Source organism: Dioszegia hungarica, assembly GCF_025882075.1.
Source record: "Dioszegia hungarica strain PDD-24b-2 chromosome Unknown MKK02contig_25, whole genome shotgun sequence".
Taxonomy (NCBI): domain Eukaryota; kingdom Fungi; phylum Basidiomycota; class Tremellomycetes; order Tremellales; family Bulleribasidiaceae; genus Dioszegia; species Dioszegia hungarica.
In genome coordinates this window covers 773,346-788,979 of record NW_026515779.1, presented here as the reverse complement: position 1 = coordinate 788,979, position 15,634 = coordinate 773,346, and the positions used below count along the sequence as shown (strand labels likewise).

Genomic DNA, 15,634 nt, shown 5'->3' with positions numbered 1-15,634 from the left:
CTGTATACGCTGTCTGCGATTCTCCTTTGATCAGAGCGCTGCTATGTCTCCGACGATCGTCTGGTACGTCCCCTAGAGGCATTATTAGTACAGTACCGAGTCAGCAAACATGGTGATCCAGCGAGACCTCCTGAAGCGTACACCCTCGAGCAGCAGATACCTTTCTCATCTCCGTCACCTACTAGCTGGAGTGTTCCACAGGAGACGACATGCAGGAGCGTAGGGAGTAGGCTAAGCATCGACGTGCATTCAGATGACTCCAAAGATATCGACACCACCTCAGAGCCAGTCCATGTCTCATCCCCCTCGCATATGGCATCATGCATCTTCCGACTTTCGGACGAATGCGTCACTGCTGATTGTAGGGTACTTTCCTGGGCAGATCGCAGCGAGTTCCCTCGACAAAATCGACATGACGCACTCCTTTCTCCCCTTGCCATCGACGATTGCCACCGTATTGATCGCGTCGTGGAGTTCCTTGGCATCAGAATAGATGGCATGGATGAGGAAAGGGGACTTCTCGTTAAGGCAGTCGAAGGTATCGAGGACCATGGTGCTGGGGCTGCCACGCTCAAAGTCAAGCGACCCCTCCACGGTAACAATGTCATGTTCGGAGCCGCCACACTGCTTGCAGAAGAGTGATCCACGGGGGGTTCCCATCAGCGAGCCGACCTCAAAGTCCCATCGTCGCCCGAGCGCATCTTTGAATTGTACTGATCCGGCTGCCCAGGGGAGCAGGTTTCCGTCTTCCTTTGGCGCGGCGTCCTGTAGGCTCCCCATGAGGCTGAGGAAGGAGCAATCGGACCTGGGTCCAGTCGAGGCTGCCTTTGCTTTCAGCAGCGCAGTACATGCGGCGGAGATAGCCTCGGTGTCATCTGGAATTGTGCACAGCAAAAGTGGAGCTTGAGGATTTGAGGTCTCCCAGGCCTGCAGGACATTGAGGTATACGTTGTCGGTACTCGCGGCGGTACCGGGAATGATTGCTGTGGCCCGCTGCACCTCGTAGCTATGCTGCGCCTCGTTGCAACCGGTACACCACTCGCCGTCCGACCATGCATCGTTCAGAGTGGCGTCTGAGACGGTCGGTCCTTCAGAGAGCGAAAGTGTGCCGTTGTGGAAGCCACGGGGATAGATGGAAGGCATCTTGGCGAATGGTGAGGGAGAGTGTGCGTGTTGATGTCGAGGTAGCTATCAGTAATTTGCGGTGAGCATTTATACCTGTCAGTAGTCGTCAGCAGGGCCTTCACTTGATGAGCACGACACCGAGAGCACGCCATATGAAGGCCATATCCGGTAAGGTTTTGGCCAAGAGAGAGTGCCGCTCTGAACATCCTTTTTCCTCCATCATCAGCTGGGCCTGGACTGTGGCCTTTGCGTCAAAGTCGTTCTCCGTACTCCTGCTGGTATCGTGCTCGCCTTCGTGAGCTGTGAGCAGTGGTCAGCCAGGCCTTCTCATGACAAGCAACACATGGCGAGCACGCCACCAGAAGGCATCACCCGACGGCGTGCTGCTGAAGAACGGGCGCCGCTCCAAACATCCTTTCTGATCGCCAATAGCTGGGTCTGGACTTTGCCTTTAGGCTCTCTTTGCGCCCTCACGTTGCCTTCCCAGAGTGGTGCGCGAGCATTCCCTTGTACTTGCTGATAAGCTGGGCCTGGACTTCAGTTCTTCGCGTCAGTTTATCGTACTCCCCCTTCCCTTGCAGCCAGGTCAGAGACTTCGTAAGTCGCATGTCGCAATTACCACTCCACTCGCTCCCCCTTCCAGTCGTAGAAGCCCCCGCCCCACGACCCCGTCCCCTCTCCGTCCCGCTCCACCTTACCCATGAGTCTCGTCATCTTCTCCAGCGCCTCCTCGACACCGAACCGACCATGCTCGGGATCCGGCTTGGCGTTTTGCCCGACGACAGCCTTGGAAAAGGAGGTGAGGACCGTGCCGGGGTGGTAGGCTACGGCTACGCCTGATGAGGACTTGTTGACGAGCTGAAGGTCAGTATGAGTTAGAGATGGTGGTGAGTGAGAGCCCACCTCGTGGTCCAGACTTCTGATGACTTGGTTGAGCGCTGCCTTCGATCTGTCACGTTAGCATCTGCTGGTGGTTAAAGGCAAGGCCCAACTCACGCTCGGTAAGAGTACCAGCCACCCTTCTCATTTCCCGATATCGACCCCACTCTGGCGGACATGGACCAGCACAGACTGTTCTCGGCGCCCACCAGCCCCTTTGCCGGATCACCTCCATCCTTCCATTGTGCCGAGACATCGCGCCATTCCTTCTTGGTAGGGAGGAGGGGGACGAAGTGCTTGTAAGTGAGGAGGTGGCCTATCGTGTTGACTTGGAATTGGGAGAGGACAGTAGCGGGGTCGATAGCGGAGAGTGACTTCTCGGCGGTGAGCTATAGGTAAGCTACATCCACGGTCATGTAGGATTTTATAGCTCACGATTCCGGCAAAGCAAGCCACGAGCCGGACTGCAGCCTTCCCTTCTCGCTCCTTGACCATCCTTGCAGCGTCCTCCAGTCCTCGCTCCTCCTTCAGATCCACGCCGTTGATGACTGTGAGCCTGTCGCCCTTGGCAAGGTCGCCGAGGTGGTCCTGGATCCCGCTGCCTTTACCGTGGGTGAGGGCGTAGACCTTCATTCCGGTGTTTCGGAGGATGTGGGAGGTGAGCGCGAGGGCTTGCCCGCCTGAGGCGCCTTGGATGATAGCGACGGACATGGCGAATCTGTGTGAGTCTCTGGTTGGATAGGGCGAGACTGAGGGAAGGGGTATGGTATGGTCGAGCGGCAGTGGACAGGTAGCAGGAGTAGTGAGATCGAGATCGTGGTGGACATCCTCCACCCAAAGGCTGGCTGGGCGGTTCTGACGTCATCGAGATGACGCGCAACTCGACGCGACTTGCCAGGCCAACGCCAGGCGCGTCCCTCTCTTCTGCCCATGACATTCATTACTCAGCTATGGGGGATGAGAAGATGCGCAGGTACGCTGGCTGAGTACTGACTACACTGTCACTGATACATGCTAACTTCTGACCAGCATCAAGGGGATCAAGGCGCTTCTGATCGATCTGAACGGGACCGTACATGTCGGGAACGACCCAACACCTCGGGCTGCGGAGGCTATCGCTAAGCTCCGGCGGGCTCATATCCCCTTCCTCTTCTGGTGAGTTGGTTCACACTCACGCGAGAGCCTCACTGACACCTCAGCTCGAACAACACCAAGGAGAGCACGAAGGACGCTGTTCAGCGGCTCGCAGATATGGGAATCTCGGCCGAGACCGAGGAGGTCATGACTAGTCTTGGGGCATGTCGGCAGCTCGTAGATGACCAGAAGCTCAGGTGAGCATGTGTGCATGTCCAGGAGACCAAGCTGAAAGTGTAGACCATATCTGCTGCTCTCCCCGTCGGCAAAAGAGGAGTTTGCTCATCTCCCTGTTGTCCGGCCAGACGAGCACGACTCGGTCATACTAGGTCAACATCCGCCCTCGCTATCTTACGAGGCACTCAATAAAGCATTCCGTATCCTCAAAGGCGAGCCTATAGCACACGACCAAAACCCCAATCGACCAGACAGGAAACCGTTACTCATCGCACCACATACGTCGTCCTTCCTGCAAGCACCAGCAACGTCCGACCTTCCAGCCGGTCTGTCCCTCGGCTTGGGGCCGTTCGTCAAAGCGCTCGAAAGTGCTACTGGACTGGAAGCGACCATCGTCGGTAAGCCGACCAGGCGGTTCTTTGAGATGGCTATAGAGAGGCTGAACGAGCTGTACCCCGGCGAACGAGAAGCAGGGGAGTATGCGGTGGTCGGGGATGACATAGTGAATGATCTTGGGGCAGGGACTACTGAGCTTGGGTTGCGCCGTATACTAGGTGAGTGGCACTATGGCATCGGTCAGGCGTGGCTGATTTGGCAGTGCGGACCGGAAAGTATCGGCCTGGCGCGGAGGCTGGGGAGAGACCTCCTGATTCGATCTTTGATAAATTTGCAGATCTGGTAGATGCTATAGTATAGAAGCTATCGAGCATGTTCCCGGCACGTCGCTGTTTGAATTGACGGCGAAATGTAAGGACAGAGGCGGAAGATATACATAGCTTTTGCGCCACCTTCATCGACCCGAAATTTTGCTTCCGCCTACCACCAACTGAAGCAGGTCACCGCGAAATTCGCTCCTCCCACCATCATCTATCCTACAGCCAACCTCCATATCATCACCCACAATGGCCGCTCTCTCCCTCTCAGCAGGACCACGATCAGCCTTCGCATCGCTCACCCGGTGGACAGCGCTCCGACCGAGCTGGTCTCTTCCCTGCGTCCCTTCTAGCTCAGCCTCGACTTCTGCCTCTTCTCCCCTTCCCCGCTCAGCCGTCCCCGCCGGTGAAGCGGCCCTGCCATCTCTCGAGCGGCCGACTGCACCATGGAGCTTGTCTCTTATCCCATTGCTCGATTCGCTAGCGGAGTTGTTCCCGCCGATCTTGCTCGCCGTGCCGAAAAGCAAGGTGTCGCATTCGAGGAAGAGTATGAGGAGCGCAAATAAGGGATTGAAGAACAAGACGAGTGCGTGTTCCCATCTCGTCTTTGTGCGGGACTCTATGTTCAGAGGCAAGGCGATTGCAGGAGCATGGATGGGCGGTAGATAGGCTGGAGGGGAGAGGCTGCTACTTCGACCGGCCGTAGGCTGACGATACAGACTTCTCGCAGTGCGAAGCATGCGGGCTTATCAAGCTCGCACACAATGTCTGCCCCAACTGCTACTCGCAGATATCACGACGGTCAGCTTGATCATCCTGACACGCGAGCCAGCAACGACACAGAGCTGACTTCTCCAGGTGGAAGAGAGAAGCGAGAGGAGAGGTACCGCCTGCTGGATCCGCTGGAGGAGGATCGGCGTCCGCGGAGGTATGAGGGACAGCGGAATGCGGGCGGAACGAAGGGATGAGGCGACGAGGTTAGGGGGAGCGTTATAGGGGTCGCGGCTTGAGTGAGGGAAGACCGCCGATATGGAGGGGGAAATGCTGTTCCACTTCTGGTCTCGACTTGTAGATATCCATCATCCCTTTATGGCAGTTTATCGCCTGGGAAGATACACTTCCACAGTTTTCTCTCGATGGAGAATCCAGTAGCAAATGCCCGGCCAAGCCTAGCCTAAATGGTTTGCAGTTCCAAGACATCCTGATCGAGGAATGCGGAGCGGTCAAGTTAGCGACTTTTGCATCTCTGCTTCCCCATTCATCTTCATCGTCATGTACTGGTACATCTCCTTCTTGAGGCCGCCTCCCGTCTCTGTCGAGTCTGGAGGTACCATCACCATCACTCCTCAAGTAGCCAACGACCTGCGCACCGAGTGGGTACGCGCCTACCTCTTCACTCGGAGCTCCAGACAAATTCAGCTGTATTTGGTGGCCTCAGCTGACTCTCGCAGACTTCGATATGATCCCACCGAAATCTACTATACCTGGCAGCGGACCGAGCCATCTATACAGCCCTCACTACCTTCGGAACATCTGACGAGTTTCGTTCCGCCCGAAAGCACCTATCGACCACTCAGCATCCCACTCCCTGCTAAGGCTGGTATCGGCGAGAAATGGCGGCTATGCCTTTTCGCACCGGGCCCTCCTGCCTCGTCTTTACGGTCGGATAGCGTCGAGACCGGTCGGCAAGACATCCTCGCTCTGACCGGGCCAAGCGCGAAGTGCTCCCCTATCAGTGTCTGGAGCGAGGGCATAGAGATTGTCCGGCCGGCCGGCGCGAGTACTGGCGGAGTGACCAAGGGGGTCGGCGGGCAGGGTGGCAAGGGAAGGGCCAAGGGGAAAGGCAAGGCGGAGGATAAGGATAAAGCGAAAGGGAAGGGAAAGGAGAAAGACGAGACTGTCAAGCAGACCAGGATCACGAGGGAATGGTCTACGCCGTCGGGGGTATTGAAGGTGGTAGAGCAGACGTCTTTCGATCTGGACAAGGTAAGTTCCTGGCATTAGGGACGTGGACGAGCTGACGAGCAGAAAATATGGGACTCGGGCCTTGCCCTCTCATCTTGGCTGTACCGCCATATACCAGCAGCTATTGCCCACCCAGCAGACACCTCCGACCTCCCAAAACCTGAACCAAGGGCGAGGTTCTTGCTGGGATATGTGACCGCCGTGCTCGGTATCACCGATCACGCTCATAACATCATCGAGCTGGGTAAGTCGGCCTCGCCTCTAGATACAGGCGCATGCTGACGCGCTAGGAAGCGGTACCGGTCTCGTCTCTATCGCTCTTCACTCCATGATCGGTGCTAAAGCCATGTCGAATCGAGGTAGAATCATAGCGACGGATCTGGGTGAGCTCACCCGCCGGACAGTAACATGCAGCAGCTGACATCTAGAATCCGCTCTCGAGCTCATGGACGAGAACATGTCGCTCAATCAGTCATCAAACGCTCCGGAAGCAGACGAGGGGTTGTGCGTCCATGCTCGAGTACTGGACTGGGACCAGCCTCTTCCAGCCTGGATCAGCGACGACTCGCGTGACGTTGGAAAGCGATGGCCAAGCCTCATCATGTGCGGCTCCTTCTGCCCTCCGAAACAGCGGGATATAGCTGACATCTGCAGTTCCGCAGATGTGACATACAACACCGCCTCATTCCCATCTCTCGTCCGCACCCTCACCGCCCTACTCAGACCAGGATCTCCAGACGAGAAGCAGCCGATGCTGCTTCTTGCGTACAAGCAGAGAGATCCTGGAGAACGGGAGCTGTGGAAGATGCTCGAAGACGTAGGGATTGTGATGCGGCTTGCGGATACGATCGAGGGCGCGGATGGGGGCGAAGGGGCAGTAGAGATCTGGCTGGGATCCTGCGAGGAGAGCACAATGATGCGCTATGACCTTAGTGACTATGAGGATACAACGGCGTAGTCTATGCAGCCTATGTCCCCTGTCGCTCGGCTGGGACCCCTCCCGCGGCAAGGCCTGGGTGGACCTAAGATCTGCGACTCATTCCTCAAAGTGCCACACACAGACACGGTGACGTGGCATTACCTTCAGCCGGATCAAGCTGTGACCGGCCGATTTAGCCGGTCTTACAAAGCTTGTGAATCCCGGCATGATCTCTCGACTCGGATCACCCATCACTGCTTGCTAAAGTCCTTATAGTCCAGCTACTACCCATCCCCCTTCGCTAGCAGGAATGCCCATGGTCATGTCCTCCCGTTCGGCACACCACCAGCCCTCGCAAGGCGATCTCGACCTCCTCGCTCTCTTGACCTCCGATTCAAGCTCCATGGGTCCGCTCTCTGGCTCCACACCTGCGCATGGCGATACGCATCCACATGGACCCAAAGCAAAGAAGCAGCTACCTCGGCGGGAGAACCCTGTAGATGCGCTTTTGATCAGTGCGGTCTTGGCCGGAAGTGGGCCAGTGACGAGGCATCATTTGGGGCACGGCGTCGGTAAGTCTCAGGTCAGACGAGCCGGAGGCACTAGCTGACGAACAGCCCGTCCCGGGGCCTATGCGTCATGCGACGAGCCGCCAGCGTCCTCTCCATCTCGCGATCCTATCCCCAACAAGGTGGTCATGCGCTCTCTGCAAGCTCCACGGTCGGAGCGGCTCCGGGTCCAGCAGGAGGCCGGGGCGCAACACCACGTCCCGCTTGAAAAGCTCGGTCAATCATCCACCTCCCCGGAGCCAGCTACCAGCCCATCGGGGATGGAAGCTCGCTCGCCAAAGACCGCAAGGTCGATGAGCTTGTCCTTTGGCAAGGATCGGCCTAAGCGGCGGATGAGCATCGATCCTGCCCCGGTATCGCAGATGCTCCAGGCGGCGAGTCCCAATGTCAACTTCTTCGCGCACGCCCAGCCTGGAGCGGCGTCTCAGACGGCTCTGCGGCGGCAAACGGGCTCACGCCCTCTTGTCCGGTGTATGGCCCGTACCCGTATCCCTACCCCTCACGGCGAGCTCTTCCTTCACCTCTACCACAACACCGCGGATAACAAGGAACACCTCGCTATCGTTATCGACCCCATCCAGCTATCGTCGGAAGATCGCGCGGCGTCTCCAAAGGGAAGAAGGGAGATCCGGAGTCGGACCCTGAACGAGCAGTGGAGAGAAGGGGAGACGGATATGGAGCGGGTCGTGAGAGGGGCGTACGTCGGCCGATTGTTGCCTGGAGGAGAAGGGCAGGCGAGTGTGCCTAGCACGGATCGTCCGGGAAGGATAGAAGAGGAGACCGAGGCGGTAGAGGATATTCTGCCTTTGGTCCGGATCCACTCGGAGTGCTTTACTGGCGAGACCATCGGGTCGATGCGGTGCGACTGCGGCGAGCAGCTCGACGAGGCTATGCGTCTCATCGCGCAGCCTCAGCCCCTTCCCTCTCACTCTCGCCAGGACATCCTCCCCACACCCGCAGATTCCCGCGCTGCTTCCCCTTCGTCTTCGGCCACCGTCCCCGGCCGCGGTGTCGTCATCTACATGCGCCAAGAAGGACGGGGTATCGGTCTCCTCGAGAAGATCCGGGCCTACAACCTCCAGGATCTCGGACACGATACCGTCACTGCCAACCTCATGCTCGGACACGGCGCCGACGAACGGAAGTATGACGTTGCAGCGGAGATACTGCGTGATTTGGGCTTGGCGGGTGAAGAGGGTGAGGGGATCCGGTTGTTGACGAATAACCCGGATAAGGTCGGGGGTCTGGCCAAGGAGGGGGTACAAGTGAGGGAGAGGGTGGGCATGGTGCCTCGGGATTGGAAGTGCCGGGATGGGGGATTAGGGGATGAGCAGGATTATGCGGATTGGAGGGAGAGGAGGGCGGGGGTGGGGCTGATCGGGGCGGGTAAAGCGAGTGGGGTGGAGTTGGAGAAGTATCTCAGGACAAAGGTGGAGAGGATGGGACATAGTGAGTCAACATACAAGCTGGAGGGGGCTGTGCTGATGGCCAGTGATCGATATCCCGGATGAGCATCGAGCGGACAAACAATGAGGTCAGGATTTTGTTGGCGGGTATGTAATAATTAAGCGGATGATGCGAGGATCGACAGCACCCATGTCAAGAATACCGAGCTTAGCGCAACGCTCACGCTACTCACTGACCCACATGTAGATCTTGACTGGTGGCCCGGTGGCCCTCCTGCACGGCGCCTTAAAACCAGGACCTCCATCATCTAAGCGACGAATCCCTAAGATGGCGACATACCACTAGGCCAAGCCAGCTGTGGGTGAAATTGGCTGGCAACTTCTGATGTTGACCGGGGCGCTGCGCGGTGTATGGAGGCAAACAACATTCCTCCTCTGTTCAGCCCGAGAGAAGCGCGCGCGACAGCTTGAAACCGCCTGACGAAGCCGAATCTGTGAGTAACTCTGTATATCCCGAATTAGCGCCCAGCTGCTCTTCCTCTCGTGCTGCGCCTACTTGGCCCTATCACACTAGACTTATCAGTCTTCGCCTTGCCCTCGAGGAGAGAATAGCTCATGAGGTGATGCGAGCGCCGGGGCGGGAACGTGAAATCTATCCATCTTATATATATAAGCTCAATCGTACGATTCTGAATAATATCACCTCCTGCTGATGCTGCTGGTCTCGCCCTTCTTTTTCACCTCAAACCGCCAGCTCTGTGACTGTCTCTCCCTCCAGAATTGTCATCTCCTCCTCCAACCCGCCAATCGTGAGAAGGTACCGCTGCACCTCCCCTTGAGGTCCCCCGCGCAGCTTCATGGGGTCTTCGAGCCGAGCATAGTGGTCTGACAAGGGCGGGGAGCGAGTGAGTCGAAGCTTGATCCATTGCTGGGCGAACGATTCGGCCCAGAGATGAGCGGGACGGCCGCCTTTGTAGCCTGTATATTAGCATCGCCTCAGCCACATAATTGAGGGAAGAAGCGTACTTTGAGCTGCTTCCTTGCGATGGAGTAGCTCCCTCAGCTCGTCAGACTCGGCAGGTACCACTCTGAGCTTATCAAGTTGGCTTTATATCAGCTGGGATCGCGGCGCATTAGGGGGTACTCACTACCAGCCAGCAAACTCGAGATTGTCATTCCTGCGCGTAGACTCGAGGAAGAGCGGAAGGGGCCGACCAAAGTTCCTCTTTTTCCCCTCCCCTTCCGCTCCATAGTCTTCCATCAACGCCTCCGCGCTAGTATGAATCCAGAGCTCGCCCGCGCTTTCCCAGTCGGGATGAGCGTTCTGGAAGACCGTAATGTAGCTGATGAGGTGACCGAGGACGTGCGCGGAGGCGGGCGGAGGCGGACTGGGAGGGAGGGGAGTGTCCTCAGGGGCTCGGAAGGGATCGTAAGCGAGACGAGCGCGGCGAGGGGGAGGAGGGGGTTTGTGGGAGAACATGGTGAAGGTGGAATCTTGGGGATGGTTGAAATGTCGGCCAATGGCGTATCGCGAGTAAAGTTCGGTAGAGGTTCGAGGGGGAGCGCGGGGCCTGTAGTCGGGCGGTAGGGTAGAAGAGGAGGGAGGGGCACATCCCGCGCGCTTGGAGGGGGGGGACGTACATGGCTGCAAGGTGCAAGAATGAGAGGTGATTGGAAGAGTGACGGGCCGAAAATCGTTGGCTTTGGCTGGCGTTGGCTGAAACGCTATGACTTACGGCATGACGCGTTGCATCTGATCACGTGCAGAGGGTGCGAGACCGGGCTGTTACAGGCCCTTCCGCGGCATGAGAGACCGGAGCGATAGCCTAGAGTAGCCCAGGGCGCTCGAGTCGTTGCAAGGTTGCAGTAGCGTAGTATATAAGCATTATACATCTCTTCTTCGCCACGACTGTAATGAACGTCTGCCCGGATCCCTATCTGTTCACTTTGTCCCTTTACCCGCCTATACTACACCTCGCTGACCTCCCCTCCTCCCTTCATCACCGACCAGACAGCATGATGGGCGATCCTAGTCGGACCGAGCAGAGGCAGGACCGCCGAAATCGTTCAGGTCGACGTCGAGCTTGAAGGGAGACGCGGAATGGTAAGGGGCGTTCAGGTTGACGAATCCGCCGTCGATGAGGGTGCGCCGAGCGATTGGCGGCCCGGCTTGAGCAACAATATAGTCCCGGAGCTCTTCGATCCGACGGTCCTTGAGGCGGGAGTTACCGTCCAGGAAGCGAATATGGGCAACCCGGTGCTCGTCCCGCCCCTCTAGCATTGCGATCGTCCTGGCCTGCTTCCGGATCGTCTCGCTGGAGTATATGAGTGCTTCTTCCTTGGAGCGAAGGTTATCGTGTAGGTTTTCAATCTCTGTGCTGTGCTGCTCAGCCAGGTTCTGCAAGTTTCAGCTCATCACTCCGACCTTGTAGAATAGAGGAGAGGACAGACTGACCTTCGAGCACGCGCAGCACGCTCCAGAGTGACTCTTCTGACTCGCAGCTTGATCAACAGCCGCCGACTGGGCATCTACAAAGTCAGCACAGTCTCTGGTCAGGGACGAGGGGGGGATGGGGCTGATCTCACTGATCTGCCCGTCTGGTCTACTAGGAAGACCCATAGCCTCCAGATCCTGCCCTTCCTTCCCGCCTCCCTCCTCGGATCCGAATAGCGACGAAAGCCCCGTGTCGCTGCTTTGGCTCCTGATGGCTTCCTGGTCTTCGCTGATTCGATCAATGCCGAGCTCCGAGAAGGGCATTCGGGTTACGCCGGACAGCGAAGTCATTGTTGAGGATGGCCTGGGGCGTACGTACGGACTCTACGGGATCAGGTGAGTCGCTGATTTCCTCGAAGGGAGACGTACAGCTGTATACCTACGTCTATTAGGAACACTGAAGGCTGAGGAAGCTCGATACATGGGACTGAGATGAGCTGCAGGTCAGCGGATGCGGGAGCAGCAGACGCGTAGAGACACTCACTGTTATATATGTCTGCGACGGAGAAGGATGACGTATGAACGATGGAGACTCGAGAGGGAAGGAAGAAGGAAACGAGAAAGGCGTGGCAGTGGCGACTTGCGCTTGGACCGCCAGGTTGACTAACCCGGGCCCCGAGGTTGAGCTCGGACCGCCAAGTAAGATTTCCGCGTGACCGTTGCTGCACTACCTCTGGCTATTACACCTTCGCTCAGTATATGAGCATCGGCCTTGTCAGTTGCGAATCTGCACCTCGCGGACGCCAGCTGCTGGAGGCCAGGCCCTGGACAGGCTGGACAGACAGTTCTTGCCCTTCCCAGGGGCTCAAATTCTCCGACCCGGAGCGGGCATTAGCAGATGATCAGCTTCTTCTGAAGGTGCATTAGTCAATACGAGTATCAATATGAAGCAGATGAGGTCATGTTCGTCCATCCAGCCCCTCTTCTCCGCGCGACATCCTGTCCCTACATACCGCATCAGCGCAGACTCCTACATCCCCTTCAACGCGACGGATGTCTCCTGGTCGGCTCCTGTCAAAGGCGGAAAGGTGACGCAATAGGACTGCTGAGATATTTCGGTCCTCTGCGCAGTGGACAGCATGGTCTGGCTCGAATCGGTGAGAGGGATCATTGGTAAGAAGCGACACCGTGACAGTCGGACATCCTCATCATGGTCGTTAGCCCGAACGCTAAATAACGGCATCTGTGTGTACATGGCGTTGCATAAGATCACGTGCAGCTGTTTTGGGGTGGCCTCGAGGCTTTGGCCGTATAAGAAAGCGCGCTGCTGCCTTCCTCCATGTTGGCATTGCCTCTCATCGTCAACATGAGCGATTCCGAAGTCGACGAAAATGCGTACATCGCCACCAATGGCGAAGACTACTTTGTGGACGATCCTCGTCAGATGGGAGATGTGGTCATTATGACGGACGGGAAGGAAGATGAGCCTCAGGCGTGGAGGATGGACAAGGGGATCATGATGATGGCCAGGTGAGTCCGCCTTCCTTCCTTCGACAGACTTCTCAACTACTCCCTGATTCAAGCTGAGACTCCAGTCCCATCTTCAAGGAGATGCTTGATAAGGCCCCCATCGGGACCTACGAGCTCGTCACCCCCGAAGCGGACCATTTTACCCTCAACGTCTTTGTCCGCGCCATCGAAGGCATCGCGCACGAACAGCTCGATCAGGATGAGTGGAGGGCCGAGGCTGGCATCAAACTCGCCATCAAGTACAAGGCCACCGAGGCTGCCAAGTTCCTTCTCTCTCACTCCATCGGGATCCTCAGCTCCGGCGACGCGACCTCTACCTCGCCTTCACTCTCGCATGTCAGCTCGACGACCGCCTCTCCGCCTTTCATATCCTCGCTCAGGGGTGGAAGGGATACGACAAGTATCGTCCCATCGCCGTCTCCCTCATCCCCTTCTCGCCCGTACGACCTTGGTCGGCCGAGCACGCCGGACGGATCGACTGGGTCTGGCTTTCGGCGCTTGTCCTCGCAACGCAGGGGGCTTCGAAGGCTACTGAGGCGCATCTGGCGGATCGGTCGTACTGGCGTGCCATTGCGGGAGACTTTCTGCAGAAGTTGGTGTCTCTCGGTATGGTTTTTTCGCTCGGGCTCAATTTGAAGTTGGAAGCTGATCCGTCAGCTCCGCGTTGAACGCCTTCCGCAGGTGTCAAAAGTTAGAGGGCAACGTAAGTATGAGAAGGGGTAGTGCTGATCAGGCAGCATCTAGCTCTACACCCGGTGTACACCTCAACATCCCTCCTCATGCCACGCACCCCCCGATCACGAATGCCCGCTGCACGTCAAAGTAGCTAGAAGTCTGCCAGTAGTATGAGTCTGTCAATAGTATTAGTATGTCGATAGTAAGAGTCTGTCAATAGTATGAGTATGTAAGCGTATCAAATACTGTCATACATGCCAAACACTTCTATCCTTACCGCCCCGCCGCAAACCCATACCTCTCGCCGACATTCCTCGCCATAATATCCTTGACCGGACCGAGCAGACGAGTGAACGCCTGTTCGCCGAGTGCAGCCACACGTAGCTGGCCGCCGGAAGCGCGGACGCTCGCCGCTCGGGTCTGACGATTGAGCAGCGCGAGTTCTATCATCAGCCCAGTCCACTCCGGTCAAAGCGGCTTGCTCACCTCCAAAGTAATCCCCCTTGACGTATTGCTTTACCACCACATCCTTCCCATCCTGCTTCTTGACCGCCACCGCCGATCCCTGCTCGATCAGGAAGAACTCTTCTCCCTCATCCCCCTCCTTGATGACGTCCTCTCCCTCGCCAAAGGTCCTCGACTCGAGGACGTCGGCGATCTTGGCGCGTTCTTGCGGCTGCAGCGAGGCGAGAATGGGGACCTCGGAGAGGAAGGTCTCGTATAGGCGACGCTTGCGGGAGGTGTGCTATTATCAGCTAAGCCAGATGATTACTTACGTCGAGGAGGATGGTACGGAACGAAACCCGGTCCAGAGCCCAGAGGGTACACTCCGAGGTCGAAATGATGGACGCGGCACGAGGAGCACTACATCAGCCGAGCCTAGCGTCGACTCACTTGTGCATCAACGCCAACTCTCCAAAGCTGTTGCCCTCCTTGCACGTCGCCACCTTCTTGCCCAACAACTGCTTGTCTCCCTTGTCGGCATCAATCATCTGCCCATCCTTCTTGACAAACACCTCGAGCGTCCCGCGCTCAACTACGTAAAAGTAGTCACCCGCCGCCCCCTGCTCAATGATCATTTCCCCCGCCCCGATATTGACCTCCTTCATTGCGCCGAGAACGTCCCGCTCTTGCTCCGGGTCGAGATTGCTAAAGAGGAAGTTGGGCGAGATGGCCGCCTTGATCCGCGCGAGCTGCTCGTCGGTCTTGGGGAAGTGTGGGGTCTGGGGCGCTTCCTCGTCTTCCTCCATGGTGGATTCGAGACCGGGACCTTTGCGGTGGTTCTGCGGGACGAGGGATTCGGCAGAGACGGATGTCCGCCGACCGAGCGCGTAAGACGGGATTGGGGGTTCATCGTTGTGCTCAGCCGGCGCGCCGAAGGGTGAGGTAAAGGCCATGCCTGACCGAGGCCCAGAGTTTGGTCCTCCATCATCATCCCCACCAAACGGGCTTGCCTCGCGGATAGGTTCCGCGGACGGTTGCGCACCGAATGGCGTTGAGGAGTTGAAGAGGCTCGAGCTGGACGCGATGGTTGCGCGACGGCCGCCGAAGGGTGAGTCGGACGGACCAGTCTCGGAGAAGGGCGAGAGGGTGCTACCTGGCGTGAAGTCCGCACGAGGGAGAGCACCAAGAGCGCCCGGGGCACCTCGCTTGATAGGGGCAGGAGCTTTACCGGCGGAACGCTACATCAGCTTTGTCGCTTTTGATCTCACCTCTCGCTTTAGTCTGGCCTGAAACCAGTCCGCACCGAACTGTACAACATCCTGTGGCTGCTCCTTGGCGACGTCCTTGTTGAGCTCGTTGAGCAGGTCGGTCCAGGAGGTGGAAGCCATGGTGAGGTATGGAGGGTGGAGATGGAAGTGGTCTACCTCCTTTGTGCTGGTTATAAGCCGATCGAGGAAGTAGTGGTGTCCGGCTGAGCTGCTCCTTCTGTTTGGCTGACTGGGTAGGATATAGTCTAGCGTGGGTAGATGTAGATGCAAGAGGAGATGTTGCGGTGCGGACCTTGGCTGTACTTTGTGGGGGGCGTCGAGAGGCACTTCAGGCACGACAGGGATCGCCCTTGACCGCTTTGGGAAATTCCAACTGCGCGCCACACGTCATGGCTAATCCGTGCGTGATCGACGCGTCAAAAAGTCAAAAGTCCATTCAACACATACATCTATCGT

At 57.5% G+C, this 15,634-nt stretch overlaps 10 protein-coding genes across 10 annotated transcripts; 5 read left to right on the top strand and 5 right to left on the bottom strand.

Annotated features, from left to right (window-relative positions):
- Window positions 1–318: 318 nt before the first annotated feature.
- On the bottom strand, window positions 319–1,143 carry MKK02DRAFT_40791 (uncharacterized protein; the record flags this gene model as incomplete). Its single annotated transcript, XM_053091273.1, has 1 exon — window positions 319–1,143. The coding sequence occupies one exon, from the start codon at window positions 1,141–1,143 to the stop codon at window positions 319–321; it is 825 nt and encodes a 274-aa protein (XP_052942265.1).
- A 597-nt stretch (window positions 1,144–1,740) lies between these two features.
- MKK02DRAFT_20465 (uncharacterized protein) lies at window positions 1,741–2,715 on the bottom strand (the record flags this gene model as incomplete). Its single annotated transcript, XM_053086262.1, has 4 exons — window positions 1,741–1,983; window positions 2,029–2,074; window positions 2,122–2,393; window positions 2,440–2,715. The coding sequence occupies 4 exons, from the start codon at window positions 2,713–2,715 to the stop codon at window positions 1,741–1,743; spliced, it is 837 nt and encodes a 278-aa protein (XP_052942264.1).
- A 239-nt stretch (window positions 2,716–2,954) lies between these two features.
- MKK02DRAFT_40789 (HAD-like domain-containing protein) lies at window positions 2,955–4,011 on the top strand (the record flags this gene model as incomplete). Its single annotated transcript, XM_053091272.1, has 5 exons — window positions 2,955–2,977; window positions 3,034–3,159; window positions 3,204–3,335; window positions 3,379–3,869; window positions 3,914–4,011. 5 exons carry the CDS (start codon window positions 2,955–2,957, stop codon window positions 4,009–4,011), a joined length of 870 nt encoding a protein of 289 aa, XP_052942263.1.
- Window positions 4,012–4,217: 206 nt separating this feature from the next.
- Window positions 4,218–4,902, top strand: MKK02DRAFT_40788 (uncharacterized protein; the record flags this gene model as incomplete). The annotated part of the gene is made up of 3 exons (XM_053091271.1): window positions 4,218–4,629; window positions 4,688–4,769; window positions 4,827–4,902. The coding sequence occupies 3 exons, from the start codon at window positions 4,218–4,220 to the stop codon at window positions 4,900–4,902; spliced, it is 570 nt and encodes a 189-aa protein (XP_052942262.1).
- Window positions 4,903–5,180: 278 nt separating this feature from the next.
- Window positions 5,181–6,891, top strand: MKK02DRAFT_40787 (putative methyltransferase-domain-containing protein; the record flags this gene model as incomplete). The annotated part of the gene is made up of 6 exons (XM_053091270.1): window positions 5,181–5,341; window positions 5,420–5,954; window positions 5,997–6,177; window positions 6,224–6,316; window positions 6,362–6,536; window positions 6,588–6,891. 6 exons carry the CDS (start codon window positions 5,181–5,183, stop codon window positions 6,889–6,891), a joined length of 1,449 nt encoding a protein of 482 aa, XP_052942261.1.
- Window positions 6,892–7,162: 271 nt separating this feature from the next.
- Window positions 7,163–8,954, top strand: MKK02DRAFT_40786 (GTP cyclohydrolase II-domain-containing protein; the record flags this gene model as incomplete). The annotated part of the gene is made up of 3 exons (XM_053091269.1): window positions 7,163–7,424; window positions 7,470–8,870; window positions 8,914–8,954. The coding sequence occupies 3 exons, from the start codon at window positions 7,163–7,165 to the stop codon at window positions 8,952–8,954; spliced, it is 1,704 nt and encodes a 567-aa protein (XP_052942260.1).
- A 615-nt stretch (window positions 8,955–9,569) lies between these two features.
- Window positions 9,570–10,307, bottom strand: MKK02DRAFT_40785 (uncharacterized protein; the record flags this gene model as incomplete). Its single annotated transcript, XM_053091268.1, has 3 exons — window positions 9,570–9,805; window positions 9,854–9,933; window positions 9,976–10,307. The coding sequence occupies 3 exons, from the start codon at window positions 10,305–10,307 to the stop codon at window positions 9,570–9,572; spliced, it is 648 nt and encodes a 215-aa protein (XP_052942259.1).
- A 549-nt stretch (window positions 10,308–10,856) lies between these two features.
- MKK02DRAFT_40784 (uncharacterized protein) lies at window positions 10,857–11,612 on the bottom strand (the record flags this gene model as incomplete). The annotated part of the gene is made up of 3 exons (XM_053091267.1): window positions 10,857–11,225; window positions 11,283–11,356; window positions 11,414–11,612. 3 exons carry the CDS (start codon window positions 11,610–11,612, stop codon window positions 10,857–10,859), a joined length of 642 nt encoding a protein of 213 aa, XP_052942258.1.
- A 1,015-nt stretch (window positions 11,613–12,627) lies between these two features.
- On the top strand, window positions 12,628–13,621 carry MKK02DRAFT_40783 (uncharacterized protein; the record flags this gene model as incomplete). The annotated part of the gene is made up of 5 exons (XM_053091266.1): window positions 12,628–12,791; window positions 12,857–13,127; window positions 13,193–13,383; window positions 13,449–13,494; window positions 13,529–13,621. 5 exons carry the CDS (start codon window positions 12,628–12,630, stop codon window positions 13,619–13,621), a joined length of 765 nt encoding a protein of 254 aa, XP_052942257.1.
- A 118-nt stretch (window positions 13,622–13,739) lies between these two features.
- MKK02DRAFT_19922 (cyclic nucleotide-binding-like protein) lies at window positions 13,740–15,298 on the bottom strand (the record flags this gene model as incomplete). The annotated part of the gene is made up of 5 exons (XM_053086174.1): window positions 13,740–13,909; window positions 13,953–14,211; window positions 14,243–14,330; window positions 14,361–15,148; window positions 15,179–15,298. 5 exons carry the CDS (start codon window positions 15,296–15,298, stop codon window positions 13,740–13,742), a joined length of 1,425 nt encoding a protein of 474 aa, XP_052942256.1.
- Between the last annotated feature and the right edge of the window lie 336 nt (window positions 15,299–15,634).